This window comes from Podarcis pityusensis (assembly GCF_964106645.2).
Source record: "Podarcis pityusensis genome assembly, chromosome: 9".
NCBI classification, from domain to species: domain Eukaryota; kingdom Metazoa; phylum Chordata; class Lepidosauria; order Squamata; family Lacertidae; genus Podarcis; species Podarcis pityusensis.
Genome location: NC_138034.1, coordinates 1,846,471 through 1,864,228, shown reverse-complemented (window position 1 = coordinate 1,864,228; position 17,758 = coordinate 1,846,471). Strand labels below are relative to the sequence as shown.

Below are 17,758 nucleotides of genomic sequence, written 5' to 3'. Positions count from 1 at the left end.
GGAAACCAATGTTTTTGCTGTGAGAAAAAGCAGATTGGGCCTTACACATTCTTCCTGCCCTCCTTTCACACCTGTAAGGTATAGCTTTCCATTTTAACCTAACCTTAGTTCTTTTAGGACCAAACTTGGAAACTGAAGGTTTTTAAAACTATGGTTTGAGAACAAGGCAGGATCTGAAAGTATGATTTGATCCTGGTTTGTTCTCATTGACCATAGCTTAAAGCAAGAGTGGCTAACTCGTGGCCCTCCAGATGTTGCCGGATGCCAACTCTCATCAACCCCAGCAGGCATAGCGCATGTCAGGGATGATGGGAGCAGAAGTTCAGCACCTCCAGAAGTCTAGAGATTATTTATCATTCACTGCATTTTTGAACACCTTTTCTATTAAGGCACCTAAGGCATTTACAATTTAAAATATAAATACACACAAATGATACAACATCTTCTCAGGCCAACAGCAGTAGCTGACGGCATTAGCTTTTTGGATTGGGCATCCTGGCTTCAGAAGACAACTGCAGTACAGTACTCAGGCAGGTCTCTATGGGAAGTGGCGTTCCTGAGTCATATAGGGCTTTTAAGGTCAAGAAAGGCGCTTTCTTTAAAACATGTATTTTTACAATGTCCTATACTTACTAAGTTTTGGGGGAAAGCAATGGATTATATAAAATGTCACTGTATGGAAAAAGCTAAAAATTTCAGAGGATTATATTCTGACAACTGGACAATGGAAATGGATTCTCCGTGCCCTTACTATGGCCAAAAGACTGATATTGTTGCATTTACACTGGAAAGATAAATATAGGGATCCATTTATTCAATGGATTGAAGATCTGTTTACACTTGCCACCTATGAGCGGATGGCTTATAAACTTGACTTCGCATGGACAAGTATAATGAAAATTGGATCTCAGTGATAAAAACTGTGATAAAAACCTCAGTGATAAAAACTCAGTAGCTTAAAAATTGAAATTGTTAATTGTTAACAATTGCTATAGTGATATTATGTATATTTCTTTTTTCCTTTTCTTGACTTCAAAAAACAAGTACCTTATATGCAAATATGATAACAACAACAACGATGATGATGAACAGAGCCTTCAACTGAGCCTGGAAACTAATTCCAGTCATGCTAGAACCTGTGTTACTTTTTTTTTGTCTCCCTGGCACATCAGACAGTTACTTTGCTACAGTGAAAACTATACAAATATGTAAAACTATTGTCAAATTCTAGCCTGTTTTGGGAATATTAACCTGATCCACTATAAATTATTTCAACACATGCAGAAAACTCACGGAAAAGTCACTGTCATTGTCTGTTTCAATGTTTATGTAATTGTTCTCCTCGGCTTCAATTTCTCTGGTTAACTGTTCTTCTTCCGCAATGGCACTTGCAATAGCCTCTTCGTTGGCCTTTTCCAGGCGATCTGCTAACTCCTCTTTTTTAGCAAGAACTTCAGCCATGGACTAAAGAAACAAAACCAAAATCAGAGTTCATCTGGAAGCCTGAAAATACTTTACTGCTATGTAAATGGTTCTCCCATTCCAAGTGTCAACCTGATGGTATTTGACCCCCATCATTCATATATCCAACTATCTGACTTTCCATTCCTCCCTTTCCCTCAGAGGTGGTACAGTGGTACCTTGGGTTACATACGCTTCAGGTTACAGACTCCGCTAACCCAGAAATAGTACCTCGGGTTAAGAACTTTATTTCAGGGTGAGAACAGAAATCGCATGGCAGCGGGAGGCCCCCATTAGCTAAAGTGGTACCTCAAGTTAAGAACAGTTTCAGGTTAAGAACGGACCTCCGGAATGAATTAAGTACGTAACCCGAGGTACCACTGTATAGTAAGGTAAAGGACCCCTGAATGGTTAAGTTCAGTCAAATTTGACTATCGGCTGGGGCGCTCATCTCTGCTTTCAGGCCGAGGGAGCCAGCGTTTGTCCACAGCAGCTGTTTCAGGTCATGTGGCCAGCAGGACTAAACCGCTTCTGGCGCACAGAATACCATGCCAAGTGCCAGAGCGCAGGGAAACACCATTTACCTTCCCACCTATTTATCTACTCGTGCTGGTATGCTTTCGAACTGCTAGGAGTAAGTAACTCGAGTAAGTAACTGCTTTCCTACATTTATATGTAGGCAGCATTGGTATTTGGCACCCCTTCTGGACCTTAAAAACAAAGAGATAAGATTCACCACTGGACCTGCCAAAAACCAGCCAAACAGCTCTTCCTCTAGTTCCACTCCCAGGCCGTTAGGAGCATGCAGATGCACTGATGGCTCTGCTACCATCTTGGAGACGCTAGGGGATTGAACCTGTGACCTCCCAGGCATCTCCTTTATCACTGCATTATACCCCCTCATACTTGACTAATACAGCTGTGTTACAGAAGGGGAAGGTGGTAACTATTTACTACATGCCATTAAGTTTGGGGACTTGTTTTTAGAACAGATCCTCTTGCCCATCTGCAAGCGCTCACATTTGAAATATCTGCAGGGTCCATTTCTCTTTCAATCTTATTTTTTTCTGTTTGACTCCCTTCATCGCTCCTGGAATCAGTAGAGATTATTTCTTCCACCTGAAGACTTTTTGAAGTATGTTCAGCCTCTAAGAGAACCACAGGCACTTCAGAAGATGGAAGTAGAGAACTACCTGGCAAACCGTTGCTCTTCTCAGAGATCTTGATGTCCTCAAGGACACGGGCTGCGAACTAATATGCAAGATAGACAGAAATCGATACTGAGCTTCCAAACACAACCGCACCCATACATTTGACCAAGAGCAAATTCTGCTTAAGGGATTTTGTCATTTCTACTCTGCGTAAGAGTTCATTGCTTAGCATAGCTTGAAATACTTTACACACTTGTAATAATTAAAATCAAGGTTTTTGGTTTTTTTACAAATACAGTCATACCTCATGTTGCGAACGCTGCGGGTTACGTCTTTTCAGGTTGCGTCCTGCGGCGACCCAGAAGTACCGGAAAGGGTTACTTCTGGTTTCGCCGCTCACGCATGCACAGACGCGCAAAACGACGTCACACGCATGCGCAGAAGCGGCGAATCATGACCTGCACAGACATGGGTTGCGTTCCGTTCAGGTTGTGAATGGGGCTCCAGAACAGATCCCGTTCGCAACCAGAGGTACCACTGTGCTGAATTTTCTAAAAGCTGTTGGGGATGGTGATCTTTCAAGAAACATTATGTCAGGGAAGAGTTAGAGTTAGAAGTTTCCAGTTTCCCAGAGGGAGAAAGCTTTCCCCAAGGGGGGGAGGAGAGCAGTGAATCTAATAGAAGAGAGCAAGAGGAACAACAGGGAGGGACCGGCTGTTCCCAGGAAAGGCAAGGGTTCAGTTCAGAAGCAGAACTCAGAAGGTATCTGAAATAAGTGACTCTGAGGAATAATAGTTAAAGATAAGAACCGTTTATAAGATTGTTTCTTAATACGCAATAAAAAGTTATAAAAGAACAAGAAGTGTTTGTGTGGTGATCTGAAGAGGACAACGACCAGTCCTAATGCATTAGTTTATTAATCTCCAGCATTAATTTTCTTTTTATAGCAAGTACCTAATGCTTAATAATTTTACTTGCAACAGTTAGCTCCCAACATTCTTTTGAAAACAGTTCCCCTCAACTGCATGTACCTGAGTCCTTTCAGCAAGGGGGTGCTCAGACAGACAGCAAGAATCTTTGGGGGCAGGCTCTACAGTTTTAGATAGACTCTCTTCATTTAGCAAGGCCTTCTGCTTATTCTCTGGTGGTTGAAGAGCGACATTTTCTTTGTCGCTGTCATCCTTGAAGCGTGATAACTCTGTACATGAAGTTGGTTTTGTGGCCAAAGCAGAAGACTTGGACCTCACAGGTCTTCCACGATGGACTGTTTCCCATCCTTCAGCATCCCTCCGCTCTACATGGCACCATTAAAAAGCAAAGCAAGAAATCAAAAGCAAGATTGAGTACAAATATCTGAGCACACAGAAATCAGGAGTGAGGGACGAGCCATGTGTCCTGGAATCATAGACTTGTGGGGGTTTTAGGGACCCCCAAGGTCATCTAGCCCAACCCCAGGCAATGCAGGAATCTTAACTAAAGCATCCAGGACAGATGGCCATCCAAACTCTGCTTAAAAACCTTCATGGGAGGAGAGTCCACAACCTCCTGAGTCTTTATGCCTAAATCAGTTCTGTTCCACTTCCTCATAATTCCAAAAAAATTAAAATAAAAACTGCAGAAAAGCCGATATTTCAATTTTTCTAAAACACATATATTATAAATATATGTGTTATAAGTATAAGATATATTATATCTTATCTTATAATATGCATTTTGATATTTTTGATCTGAAAATTGCATTGCAAAATCCGAAGAATAGCTATGGCTAAGTAAATAGTCCTGTGGCCTTTTACTGTTACTGTTATGGTTTGTTACTGTGCTGTGCTTTTTTGTGTTTTTATATTATAAACCACCCTGTAATCCTCAGATGAAGGTAAGTATAGAATATTTATAGTATATAAATAAAATAAAAATATGTTCCAATCTGTGCATTAGTCCGGGGGGGGGGGGTGATTAGGTCCACTCATATTGAAATTCACAAAGAACTAATTCCTCAAATATTCCTGTCAGGAGGACGTTTTCTGGCAAAGGGATGTGCGTATCAAATACCTTAACTAGTTGACTTTCCTGCTCTGATTCTGCAAATGGAGCCACACAGCACTTACATTTGCATAGGCGCTATGAATTTTAAAAAGCAACAGAGAGAGGCCTGTGGCATCTTAAAGACTAAAAGAACTTTTACAGGGTAAGTTTGCATGGATTAGAGCCAACTGTGTCCGATATGTAAGAAAGGCCTCAGCTAAGTGGCAGAGGACGCCCTGAGCTCAGTCCCCGGCACCAGGCAGCAGAGCTGGGCAAGATCTTTCCACGCCAGAGACACTGGAGATCTGCTTCCAGAGTGGTGCATTCCAGCTGCTGCTGAACGAAAACTCCCATCACCCCTGACCCTTGGCCATTCTGGCTGGAGCTGACAGGAGTCCAGCAGCACGTGGGGGGCACCACGTTGGCTACCCTGAGGTAGACAGGCTTGGGCTGGATTTGGCCCATGGTCTAACTTAATAGGAGGCAACGTGTGATTCTGAGCACTGCACATTAAAGGGGGGAAATGATTTAGCAATTCTAAATGCACCAACAGAAGCTGGCTTAAATTAAATTTAAAAGAAAACAATGCTGGAGTGTAAAGTAACATGGGTTTTACTCTACTCAGATTACAAACAAATCTTTATCTCCAGGGGAATTTTACTCTTTAGGACGAGCATGGTTTGTGTGACCTGGGGTGGAGGGGACTTTAAAGAGTATAAAGCACTATTTGAAAAAAAATGCTGTTTAAAAACTGGAACTCATCCATTAGGCAAGGATACTGCCAACACAAACATTAGAAAGTTATAAAATATAAAAACAATAAAAGAAAAATGGTCACAGGAGGCAAATTTGAATCAAAATTTAGTACCTAAAGAAAGCTAGATGTTAATTATGAATATTTGTTAATGCTACTTTTATATCTAAAAGGTTTTAAAGAAGCATTTCAATAAGAAATGAGAAGGATCTATAAAGAATAGCTATTCAGGCAGAATAACAAATCACACACAGGAAACTGATAAAAAGATTGTCATCCCGATTTGCAAGCAAAGGCTATTATAACATATAGAGTTTGAGTTATATAATCATTACTGTACGCTAAGTTTTCTCAAGGCTCCTCATGACCACAAAAAGATGCGAAGCCAAGTCAAAAAGCACTGAGAAGAAATATTATCTGTAGCAAGCTGCTCAAACATGGGGGCAGATGGGAAGGGAAAAGTGGAAAAGATTCGCCTTAAGGAAGAATTAAGAGACGTAGTAAAGAGCAGTCACCAAACTGAGGGGATAAAGGAGCTGCCTTTAATGACAACCCCAAGCCCTGACTTCCCACCCTCTTTTTAACCAAATCATGTCCAGAGGCTATCGGGAAAGATGGAACCAGGGCCCCTCTGGACTCTATCCTGATAAAGATGGAGCTGTGTCATGGGTCCAGGCTCCGCTTTAGAGAGAGGGACGGAACACCAAGAAGACAGAGAGGAGTAGGCTGTTGAACCACCACGAGGCACAGTCCGTAAAGCGGCAGAGAAAGAGGAGACCCAAGGGACAGTGAGGCAGAAGGTCTGCTTCCCTCCTCCAATTCCACCCCAGAGGGCCTCCCTCCACTGCCAAGCCAAGCACAGTTGTCACTGGAGCAAACAATCACGGCCCCTCAAGGAAGGCAGATCCATCTTGATCCAGGGCTACGTACACTTACATTATTGTACTTCAAGTAAAGCCAATGGCCCATCTAGTCTAGCATCCTGTTATCACAGTGGCTAAACAGATGGATGAGAGAAACCAGCATGCAGGGCCCGCCAACAGCAGCCTGGAACATAGCTATCATTTCGAGTTTGCAATGCAGTTCTCAGATTAAAAAAACAAACCCCAGTGCCCTCCAGGCATTGTTGGATTGCAACACCCATCATCTGCCGTTAGCATGGTCAATGGTCAGGGCTGATGGGAACTGCAGTTCACAACATCTGGAGGGCAGCATAAATAGGAAACATGCCTTTTAAAAATGGTGCTTTACATTACATGACTTAACAGGGTGTGCAGTTGGTGCCCTTAATACCAGACACACACTTTGAGGTTGGATGGGAGTGTCCATACTAAGACCACAAACTGAAACTAGAAAGGAGAAGGTTTTTGTTTTAGTTAAGTGTGGGGCACTTTATGGGCAAGCCCACACTGAGTATCACAATCTGGATTGTGTTACATGCCCAGTTTTGTCAATGAATAATTCATTGGGGTATTCTGACAATTCTCTAGTCACATCTGAGCTTCCCACTCTCGGCTTCTTCTTGTATTACACTGAAGTGACAAACCATCTGTTATTGTAAGCCCCCACCACCCCACCTCCCAAAGCCACTTAGGCGTTATGCCTCCAACATCACTGCATCTGCAACCCTATTAACAAGACTAGTGAGAAAAGGGCCCCTTTGCACTATGGTAAGCTGTCGGTTCCTGATATTAAAACATCTCTTTCAAAGAGATCTGTCACACTGAATGTTGTCTTCTACCATTACTTAGCTCACACTCATTGAAATATTTTACTAGAACAAAGATACCCAGCATGGTGCTCACCAGATATTGTGGACTCACTCTCCACAGCCCTGACTACTGGTGGGGCTGAGGACAGGTGGAGTTTAACATCTGGAGGATACAACATTGGCTACCCTGATCTAAAGAACCTGTTTCAGGGCTACAAAGAATCACAACCTTACCAGCAGCCAGCAAATGTCACTGGTAATTGCAAAAGGGAAACAGACTCATTTCCTGCACTTCAGTCCACTCTAACAGGAGTTGGAGGTAGAACAAATAGCTCTCAACCAACTTGACCACCTAGGGCAAGTGCTCTCTCACTACCTTAGTAGAGTTCTTTGAGTGTCAACAAGCATCAGACAGAGGTTTCCTTGGACTTTCAAAAGTCTTTCTACAAAGATTCCCGAGTAAGCTTAGGAGTCCAGGAATAGAGAGGAATAAGAGGACAAGTCCTATTATGGATAGGGAACAGGTCCACACAAGGGCAGGACCCCTAATTCAATAAGAGTTAAATACACAGGTTCTCAAAATGAGTTGGTTCCAAACAGTCTATATCTCAGTGAATTCTATATTGCTCCTAAATCCTGAACTGCTGCCTTCTGTTCATGTGAGGGTTTTCTGAGGTCCAGTGTGACTCCTGTGCCCTGCTTCCTGATTAATGAAGTCCCTCCTCAGAGAGGAGTGTGAGCTAAGGAATGAGCTGCCTGGATGCACGTGCAAACACTACCCCATGGCTTCTGATCCCAGCCAATAGGTTGTGATGTTCAAATCTCAAAACCCATGTTCTAGCTTGTTGTTATTATTTATTGTTTGTAAGCTGCTTTGTGATTCATTTGAATGAAAAGCGGCATAGAAATATAATGAATAAATCACTCAATCAATATTTGGTTCACTGTTGTTAAAATTTAAGTAGTACTTTTAAGATTACTTAAATGAATGACTTTTTTAAATGAATGGTGCTAGGTTTTTATTTTTCAGTGGTGCCCCGCAAGACGAATGCCTCGCAAGACGAAAAACTCGCTAGACGAAAGAGTTTTCCATTTTTTGAGTCGTTCCGCAAGACAAATTTCCCTATGGGCTTGCTTCGCAAGACGAAACGTCTTGCGAGTTCTTGCGAGTTTGTTTCCTTTTTCTTAAAGCCGCTAAGCCGTTAATAGCCGCTAAGCCGTTAACAGCCGCTAAGCCGCTAATAGCCGCTAACAGCCGTGCTTCGCAAGACGAAAAAACCGCAAGACGAAGAGACTCGCGGAACGGATTAATTTCGTCTTGCGAGGCACCACTGTTTATCCAATAGCACCCAGAGAACCACGTTTTCCACCCTGTATGTAGAGTGTTCATATTAATATCAATAGAATTACTACTGAGTAGATATTGAATTATTAGATCACTAATAGAACACAAATAAGGAATTAACCTGTTATGGAACTCCAGGCTCTCAGTACAAAATCCAGAGAAACTTTTAAAGCAAGAGAAACTACAGCTAGATAGGATTCCACTTGTACTCAAACAACATGTTATCCATTACCGTATTTTTCGCCCCATAGGACGCACTTTTTCCCCTCCAAAAATGAAGGGGAAATGTGTGTGCGTCCTATGGGGCGAATGCAGGCTTTCGCTGAAGCCTGGAGAGCGAGAGGCATTGGTGCGCACCGACCCCTCTCGCTCTCCAGGCTTCAGGAAGCTATCCACAAGCCTTGCAAGCCCGGTGGGAGTTACCGTGGGCTCACAAGGCTTGCGGGCAGCAGCCTGCAGCCCCGGCAAGTGTCCGCAAGCCTTGCGCGCCCGGCAGGAGGTCCCGCCGAGCGCGCGAGGCTTGGGGCGGCAGCCTGTCCCCCGAAGCACGGGGCACCCTCCGGAGGTCTCCCCGTGCTTCGGGCGAGTGTCTGCAAGCCTTGCGCGCCCGGCAGGAGGTCCCGCCGGCGCGTGAGGCTTGGGGCGGCAGCTTGTCGCCCGAAGCACGGGGAGCCCTCCGGAGGGTGCCCCGTGCTTCGGGCAGGTGTGCGCAAGGCTTGGGGCGGCAGCCGCGGCGGGGGGGGAATAATTTTTTTTATTCATTTCCCCCCCCCAAAAAAAATGAGGTGCGTCCTATGAGCCGGTGCGCCCTATAGGACGAAAAATACGGTATCTTTTTTAAACTTGTGTCTCTACAGGCACATGGTCTACCTATCGGCTTTTTCTTGAAAATATTAGCCAAATGCTGCTCTTGTGGGGTCACTTGTCTAAACTTGTGAAACTCAACACTTTTGGGGTTGTTTTTTTAATAGTGGTCCCTGATGCCCATGATGATGTATAAAGTGTCTATGAGAATTTTAAAACAAAGGGGGAACAAATCCAGTACTTTTTAATTACGTAAGAAAAAACCCCTTAATACTCTTCTAATTCTTTACATTTAGGTTAGTAGTCAGCAATGAAAAGAGCAAGGAAGCTTGTGGCACCTTAAAAACGAACAGATTTATTGTGGCACAAAATTGCACGCACCAGCGTTCAGGACACAATAAATCTGTGAGTCTTTTAAGACTCTTACAGTAAAAACAAACTAACAAGCCTACCCCTCTGAAATAGTCAGATGGATTACTAAGCTATATCTTTTTAACTTGTCCAAACAAAAGAAATACTTAGTTTTTAATGGATAAACATAAACAGTAACTCATGGCACAAACACTGAACAATGCAGCTCCAATTGTTGCTTCTTACAGGGCCAGCCTTGTATTTTCTTGTACCTGTCCCTGATAAATCACTATTTCCATTTTTGTATTTGGACAGTGTCTAGTTTATGTATGATCTTTGTCTACACTGCCCAATTAACTCAGTTTTTCCAGTGACTGAAATTATTTTTGGAAAAAATGAAACAAAATTGATAAATACAAACTAAACTACCGTATTTTTCGCCCTATAGGACGCACCGGCCCATAGGACGCACTTATTTTGGGGGGGGGGAATAAAGGGGGGGATTATTTCCCCCCCCCGAGCCCCAAAGAGCAAAGAAGCCATGACAGCGAGCAGGATGGATCCCGCTCGCTGTCCTGGCTTCGTTTTTAGCCTCGGGGCTGGGGGTCCGGGAGCGAAGGCGAGGTTGCGCAATCTCGCCATCGCTCCCGGAGCTTGCTTGTGGGGCTGGGGGTGGGGGAAGCCTGAGCTTCCCCCGACCCCAGCCCCCAGAACAGGCTGTTGCCCGCAAGCTTTGCGCGCCCGGGGGGAACTCCCCCCGGGCGCGCAAGGCTTGCGGACACCTGCGCGAAGCACGGGGCGTCCTCCGGAGGGCGCCCCGTGCTTCAGGCTGCCGCCCGCAAGCCTTGCGAGCCCACGGGAACTCCCCCTGGGCGCGCAAGGCTTGCGGATAGCTTCCTGAAGCCTGGAGAGCGAGAGGGGTCGGTGCGCACCGGCGCCTCTCGCTCTCCAGGCTTCAGCGAAAGCCTGCATTCGCCCCATAGGACGCACACACATTTTCCCTTCATTTTTGAAGGGGAAAAAGTACGTCCTATAGGGCGAAAAATACGGTAATAATAAAAATCATCAGTACTAAACCAGTCTTCACCAATCTATGATTTCATGTTGGGGCTAATGAGAGCTAAAGTGCAAAACACCTGGAAGGCATCAGGGTGGGGGAAGCCTGGACTTAAATAACACACAAACGGCCTAAAGCCATTATGGAGCAGCATAAAATCAATATGAAAATAGTACTTAACAGCACTTGTTAGCATGAGTTTCTAAAGCTGTCATTTCTCCAAGTTTGTCAGCTTCCACAGTATCTCTAGAACAGGGGTTCCCAAAATGTGGTGCGAGGACTGTCTGTGGCATGCTCAAATTAAATATTCATAGAATTTTAATTGTAATTTTAATGCTTCTTTAATGTATTACTATTTGAATTCTATGAACTATATATATTTTCTCATTTATATATATTACAACTATTATTCAACCACAGTTTTAACATTTCCAACTTCAAAATGCTAATACAATGAAAGAAATAAAAGCAGCAATAAAAATACAATTAAGAATCATAGAGAATCTAGCACAGTGCATTGCAATTGTTATGTCTGGCAGGAAAATCATTAAATGGTCCACCAAGACTATCTGCAACTATCAAGTGGTTCATGAGGGCGAAAAGTTTGGAGACCACTGCTCTAGAAGTTAAATCCCTAAGAAGTCACATCTTGCTATGGATGCACCTCTGCCTCAAGTGCACATGCATATAAATGTATGCACATGACCATAAGGTACATTACTAATCAGGTCACTTATAGACACTTGCCATTTCTCCGTGAAGTTTTCTGCACTGGTGTTGGTATGCATTTTTGTGCTGTTGCCATCTCTGAACTGGTAACCGTTGCTATATGGTTTGCTTTCACTTTGTCTGCCCAACTTACACCCACTGGAGCCAGACGATTAGAAGTCACTGTTGCAGATGGTGTCCTAAGCAAAGAAAAAAGTCACACATCTAGCATTTTCATTAAGGACAGATTGATACCTTCCATGTATTCTTCGTCTCTCACTTTTTCAGTTCCTCATGGTTTCTATTGGCTCAACCTAACAATTAATTATCCAAAGCACAAAAATTAACTGTGATTGCACTACTCAACACCACTAATTTAAAATCTGAACATATAAAGATGCAGTCACATGACTATTCTACCCAAATAGGTTGATTTTATCAAAGTGGGATCCACATAGAACCATATAGAATACGTTTGTGGAAAATGGTCTAGAAACCTGGCAAAACAAAATGTTGAGCTTTGACAAAAGTATGTATGCTAACTTTCACTTGTGTTGCCTCTTTCCATGAACTACTTTTCCATCTAGTTCTCCACAGCAAAATGACAGCAAAGAGAGGCAAACTTCCTCTATTTCTTACACTGGAGCAAATTTCAAATTTGAAACTTGCATCCTCAAAGGCTCTAGCATGAGTTTAGGTGTGCATGAAGACAGTGATATTTATTTTTAATTTTAATCATTCCCTCTCATAGCAAACACATATGGTGAATGCTGAGAGAATGCTCAGAGGAACTGTAAGGTTTGCAGAGCAACAACAGCTACAACAACAATCATTCCATAATGGGGGGGCGGGGGGGACAAACAGCCCAACAATGATTGGAACATAGTAGCTAAGCAGGAAGAGAAAAATAGAAAACTGATGCAAGTTAAGTTTAGTAATAAAAGCTACAGTGAGAAATCTATGCCAATGAACAGATCTTTTCAAAACATCTCTGTTTTCACTCTTGAAATAGGAAAGTGTTTCAGTTTCCATACCCAAAGTTCAGACTTCTTCGAGCGTTTGATGTTACACTTATTCTGTCAGTTGATGGGCTTGGAATTACATGGCGTCCTGGAGACATCTTCTTTACTTCCCATGCTAGTGAAGTTGGCCTGCAAGTTCAACGTGGAATACTAAGTAAAAACTAGGCACTGGTATTCCTACTTGTTTGCAGTTAAAGCCACAATGTTGGATGCTGTAAAAGTGCACAATGCAAGGCCTGCAGACTGCATCTAGTGGTCTCCATGGAAGTGCTCTCAGCCACCCTCCTTGGTGCATGAGTTTATCCCTGATAATTGCCACATATGGAGAGTTCAGGGGTGGGCTAGATGAGCCTCGTGGTCCCTTTCTAGTCTATGATTCGGTCTGTCTAATCCACACTCTTGCTTAGAGCAGTAAAAGCCAGATGTTGGTGGGAAAGCCCATCGTGAGTGTTGGGGAAGGCCGCTCCCTCCACCGGCCTAGGGGGCGGGGCCCACACTCACCACCGCCACAGCTTTAAGAGGCTCCAGCGAGGCCTCAGGACACTGGTGCTGCTGCAGCAAATGTCGGAAATGTTTTTACATATTTTAAAATGTTTTAAAAGCGTTTTTACTTTGTTGCACCACTGTGAACGATGGTTTTTATTTACGTATTTTTATTTTATTTTATTTTTGTTTGGGGTCGGATAAATGTTGAGTGGGGTGGGGATTAGTTTTATTTTAGTATAATTGTTTTTGGCTTTGTTTTGCTTTTACTATTTTGTTGGGCCATTGTAAAGTTTGTATTTTGCTTTCTAAGGGGAAAGGGTCAGGGCTGCCTGGGAGTGGGCCTCAGCCAACAGAATAGCTGGGGCAGGTTCCACAGGGGCAGAAGCACCAGGACACCCGATCTCAGTGGTCACGGGCAGGAGGAGGAGCTATACTAATACCAGACCATTTAGTCATTGTCTGAGGACTATCCCTACCTCCAGGTCTGGTCCTGACCAGAAGGATACTGGAATCAGCAGGGGAAACCCACATGACCTGAAAGTGTTGCTGTGCAATGCCAGGTCAATGATGAATAAGACCACTGCCATCCACAACCTGATTGTGGATGGAGGATTTGACCTGGCATATGTGACAGAGACTTGGTTGGATGAAGCAGATGGGCCTGTCCTTGCTGCTGCTTGTCCACCAGGTTTCTCTTACACATGACAACCCAGGTCATGTGGGTGGGGAGGGGGGGGTTGCAGTGATTTTTAGGAAGTCATTAGTTTCCACCAGGCGTCCTATTGGGAAGACCCAGTTTTCTGAGTGCATGTTCTGGAAGTTGGGCAATAGGGGCAGTACAGGATTCCTTTTGGTGTACTGACCTCCCCGCTGCACCAAGGATTCCCTGCCCGAGCTGCTTCAGGTCATGGCAGATGTTCTCCTGGAGACACCTAGCTTGGTTGTCCTAGGGGATTTTAACATCCATGCCAACACAACCTTACAAGGGGCCGCTCGGGACTTCGTGGAAAGCATGGCCTCCATGGGGCTGTCCCTGAATAAGTCTGGCCCAAGTCATAGCCGCGGACATGCCTTAGACCTGGTGTTCACCTCTATGGATGCTGGTGATCTGACACTAAGTAAAAGCGAATCAAAAGAAGTGCCATGGTCAGATCACTTCCTGGTGCAACTGGACTTCTCCGCGACCCTTCCCCTCTGCAGAGAGGGGGGACCGATTTGGATGGTCCGCCCCCGCCACTTAATGGATCCAAATGGTTTCCAGGGAGTGGTAGGGGATGTTTTATCCCAAGTTGATGGCCTTTTAGCTAATTCCCTGGTGACCCGCTGGAATACGGAGTTAACCAGGGATATTGACTGTCTGGCTCCGAAGTGCCCTCTCCAATTGCATGGAGCCCGGACAGCCCTGTGGTTTTCCCCGGAGCTGAGGGGGATGAAACAATCGTTGAGACGGCTAGAGCGCTGGTGGCGGAAAACTCACTCTGAATCAGACACGGGTTAGAGCTCAAAGTCGAGCCTACCAAGTGGCAATGGCAACAGTGAAGAGGACTTTCTTCGCCGCTTCTATTGCATCTGCAGAAAACAGCAGCAGGAGACTCTTTCAGGTGGTTCGTAATCTATCGGAACCACCTTCGTCATCGGGGCCGGGTAGGGACCTCAAGATCTCCTGCAATGCTTTTGCAAAGTTTTTTGCAGATAAAGTCACTCAGATTCAGAAGGAGGTAGACTCTACCGTGGGAGCAGGGCCGGGGCGGGAGAGTGCTAGAGAATTGTCTAGTCATGTTATATGGGATCAATTTCAGTCTCCGAGGATGTGGACAAGCTGCTTGGACGAGTGAAACCAACCACCTGTCTTCTTGATCCTTGTCCATCCTGGCTAATAAAAGCAAGCAGGGAAGGGCAGGGCGATGGGCTTCGTGGGGTGGTGAATGATTCCCTCTGCGAGGGAACATTCCCAGATCCGCTGAAAGAGGCGGTCATTAAACAGCTTCTTAAAAAAACATCTTTAGACCTGGCCATTATGGCCATCTATCGCCCAGTCTCAAATCTTCCATTCTTGGGCAAGGTGATTGAGCGGGTGGTTGCTGAACAACTCCAAGCACGCCTGGAGGATGCGGACCATTTGGATCCCTTCCAATCGGGATTCAGGCTTCACCATGGGACTGAAACTGCCTTGGTCACCCTGGTCGATGATCTCTGGCGGGCTAGGGACAAAGGTACCTGAGAGCTGTTTCCTGGTTCTGCTGGATCTCTCAGTGGCCTTTGACACCATCGACCATAACATCCTTCTGGACCGTCTAGAGGGGCTGGGAGCACTGTTATACAGTGGTTCCGCTCCTTTCTCCTGAGTCGTGTCCAGAAAGTGGTGTTGGGGGATGAGTGTTCAGACCCCTGGGCTCTCACTTGTGGGGTGCCTCAAGGTTCCGTCCTCTCCCACATGCTTTTTAATATCTATATGAAGCCGCTGGGAGAGATCATCAGGGGGTTTGGGCTGGGTGTTCATCAGTATGCAGATGACACCCAGCTCTACCGCTCTTTTAAATCAGAACCAGTGAAGGCGGTGAAGGTCCTGTGTGAGTGCCTGGAGGCAGTTGGAGGATGGATGGCGGCTAACAGATTGAGGTTGAATCCTGACAAGACAGAAGTACTGTTTTGGGGGGACAGGGGGTGGGCGGGGGGGGGATTCCCTGGTCCTGAATGGGGTAACTGTGCCCCTGAAGGACCAGGTGCGCAGCCTGGGAGTCATTTTGGACTCACAGCTGTCCATGGAGAAACAGGTTAATTCTGTGTCCAGGGCAGCTGCCTACCAGCTCCACCCGGTACGCAGGCTGAGACCCTACCTGCCTGCGGACTGTCTTGCCAGAGGGGTGCATGCTCTAGTTATCTGCCGCTTGGACTACTGCAATGCGCTCTACGTGGAGCTACCTTTGAAGGTGACCCGGAAACTGCAATTAATCCAGAATGCGGCAGCCAGACTAATGACTGGGAGTGGCCGTCGGGACCACATAACACCGGTCCTGAGAGATATGCATTGGCTCCCAGTATGTTTCCGAGCACAATTCAAAGTGTTGGTGCTTACCTTTAAAGCCCTAAACGGCCTCGGTCCTGTATACCTGAAGGAGCATCTCCACCCCCATCGTTCAGCCAGTGAGATCCAGTGCCGAGGGCCTTCTGGCGGTTCCCTTATTGTGAGAAGTGAGGTTACAGGGAACCAGACAGAGGGCCTTCTCGGTAGTAGCGCCCGCCCTGTGGAACGCCCTCCCTTCAGATGTGAAGAAAATAAGCAGCTATCTTCTCTTTAAAAGACATCTGAAGGCAGCCCTGTTTAGGGAAGTTTTTAATATTTAATGCTGTATTGTTTTTAACACTTGATTGGAAGCCGCCCAGAGTGGCTGGGAAAACTCAGCCAGATGGGCAGGGTATAAATAATAAATTATTATTATTATTATTATTATTATTATTATTATTATCATTATCATTATCATCATCATCATCATCATCAGAGGATGAAGGCAATGAAGATGCCTGTTGTTTGCCCCTCCAGCAGCTGGAATTCAGAGGTTTAAGATTATGAAATCTGGATGTTTCATTCAGCTAATGTTGCCAGAGGCAATTGACAGAACTATCCTCCATGAACTAATTGAATCCCCTTGGTTGCGCCAGGAGACAAATGGTTAATTAAAACTTTAGAAGCATATAAATCAAACACACACAAGGCATAGCATCAATTTGAATGAATGAATGAATGAATGAGAAAAACTCCTTTAAAACTGAACCCTGCTGGAATGGAATAGCTATAGATAGGGGAAATGTTTCTTTTAGGTGATGTTCTCAAATTCAAACATTCATATGGCTGATGCTTCTTTCTGTTGAATAATAATTTTGATCTAGAATCTACATGATACAGAAGATGAAGTTGCATGAGCAAGAGCCTCAGATGAATTTGGGAAGCGGCCAGGTGGAGATCAGAGGACTCCATTATACAGAACCATCGTAACATTAGCGTTAAAAACGGCCAGAGAGAAATGGTTTACACAATCCTGGCTTACAAACCACAACACATCTGCATACAGCAACTTTACTCCACACTTCACATAAACAAGAATATAATAAACCAGGAACCCACAGTTAAGCATAACTGTGCATAGAGTTTGGTTCAGATATAACAGCCAAACCATGGCTTGGGTTTCAGGGTCGTGCCTTGAAGGGCTATGCGCCATCTTCCCCACTTGCACTGAGTTGCATCTCCCTCACTTCTGGTTCAACGTAACAATAGGTTTGCAGTAATCTCAGATCAGACAAACTTAGTGAGAACAAACTGCAGCTTGCCTCCAGATCTAGTTCAAATATGAGTTCCCATTCTAGTTTAGATGCAAACTATGGTTTACAATAATAACTGTTTACCTGATTTCAAACTACAGCTATTACAAATGAGGAAGGGAATTGAAGCACACATAGAGAAAGGAGTGCACAAGACTGAAGGCCAAACTCTGGTTAGGCCACAACATGCTAGCATTTGGGACACTATCTGAAACAAAGTGCCTGCCATATAGAGAACAAGCATAATAAAAACAACAACTACTATTATTATTATTATTATTATTATTATTATTATACCCCACCCATCTGGCTGGGTTTCCCAAGCACTCTGGGAGGCTCCCAGCAAAATATAAAAAACATAATAAAACATCAAACATTAAAAACTTCCCTGAACAGGGCTGCCTTCAGAGGTCTTCTAAATGTTGTTGTTTTTTATATCTCCTTGACAGCTGATGGGAGGGCATTCCATTAGGAGGGTGCTACTGCCAAGAAGGCCCTCTGCCTGGTTCCCTGTAACTTCACTTCCCATAGTGAGGGAACCACCAGAAGACCCTCGGAGGAGGACCTCC

The 17,758-nt window shown here is 44.6% G+C and overlaps 1 protein-coding gene across 8 annotated transcripts in view; it reads right to left on the bottom strand.

The window, feature by feature from the left end:
- The window catches only part of SCAPER (S-phase cyclin A associated protein in the ER), a 227,172-nt gene that overhangs the window by 165,862 nt on the left and 43,552 nt on the right, over positions 1-17,758 (bottom strand). For all 8 annotated transcript variants that reach the window (XM_081021507.1, XM_081021500.1, XM_081021502.1 and 5 more), the window contains 5 exons: positions 12,399-12,515; positions 11,404-11,564; positions 3,644-3,906; positions 2,482-2,712; positions 1,294-1,464 (listed from right to left, as the gene is read on the bottom strand). In XM_081021507.1, coding sequence (XP_080877633.1) covers positions 1,294-1,464; positions 2,482-2,712; positions 3,644-3,906; positions 11,404-11,564; positions 12,399-12,515 — 943 coding nt within the window. The remainder of the gene's footprint in view (positions 1-1,293; positions 1,465-2,481; positions 2,713-3,643; positions 3,907-11,403; positions 11,565-12,398; positions 12,516-17,758) is intronic.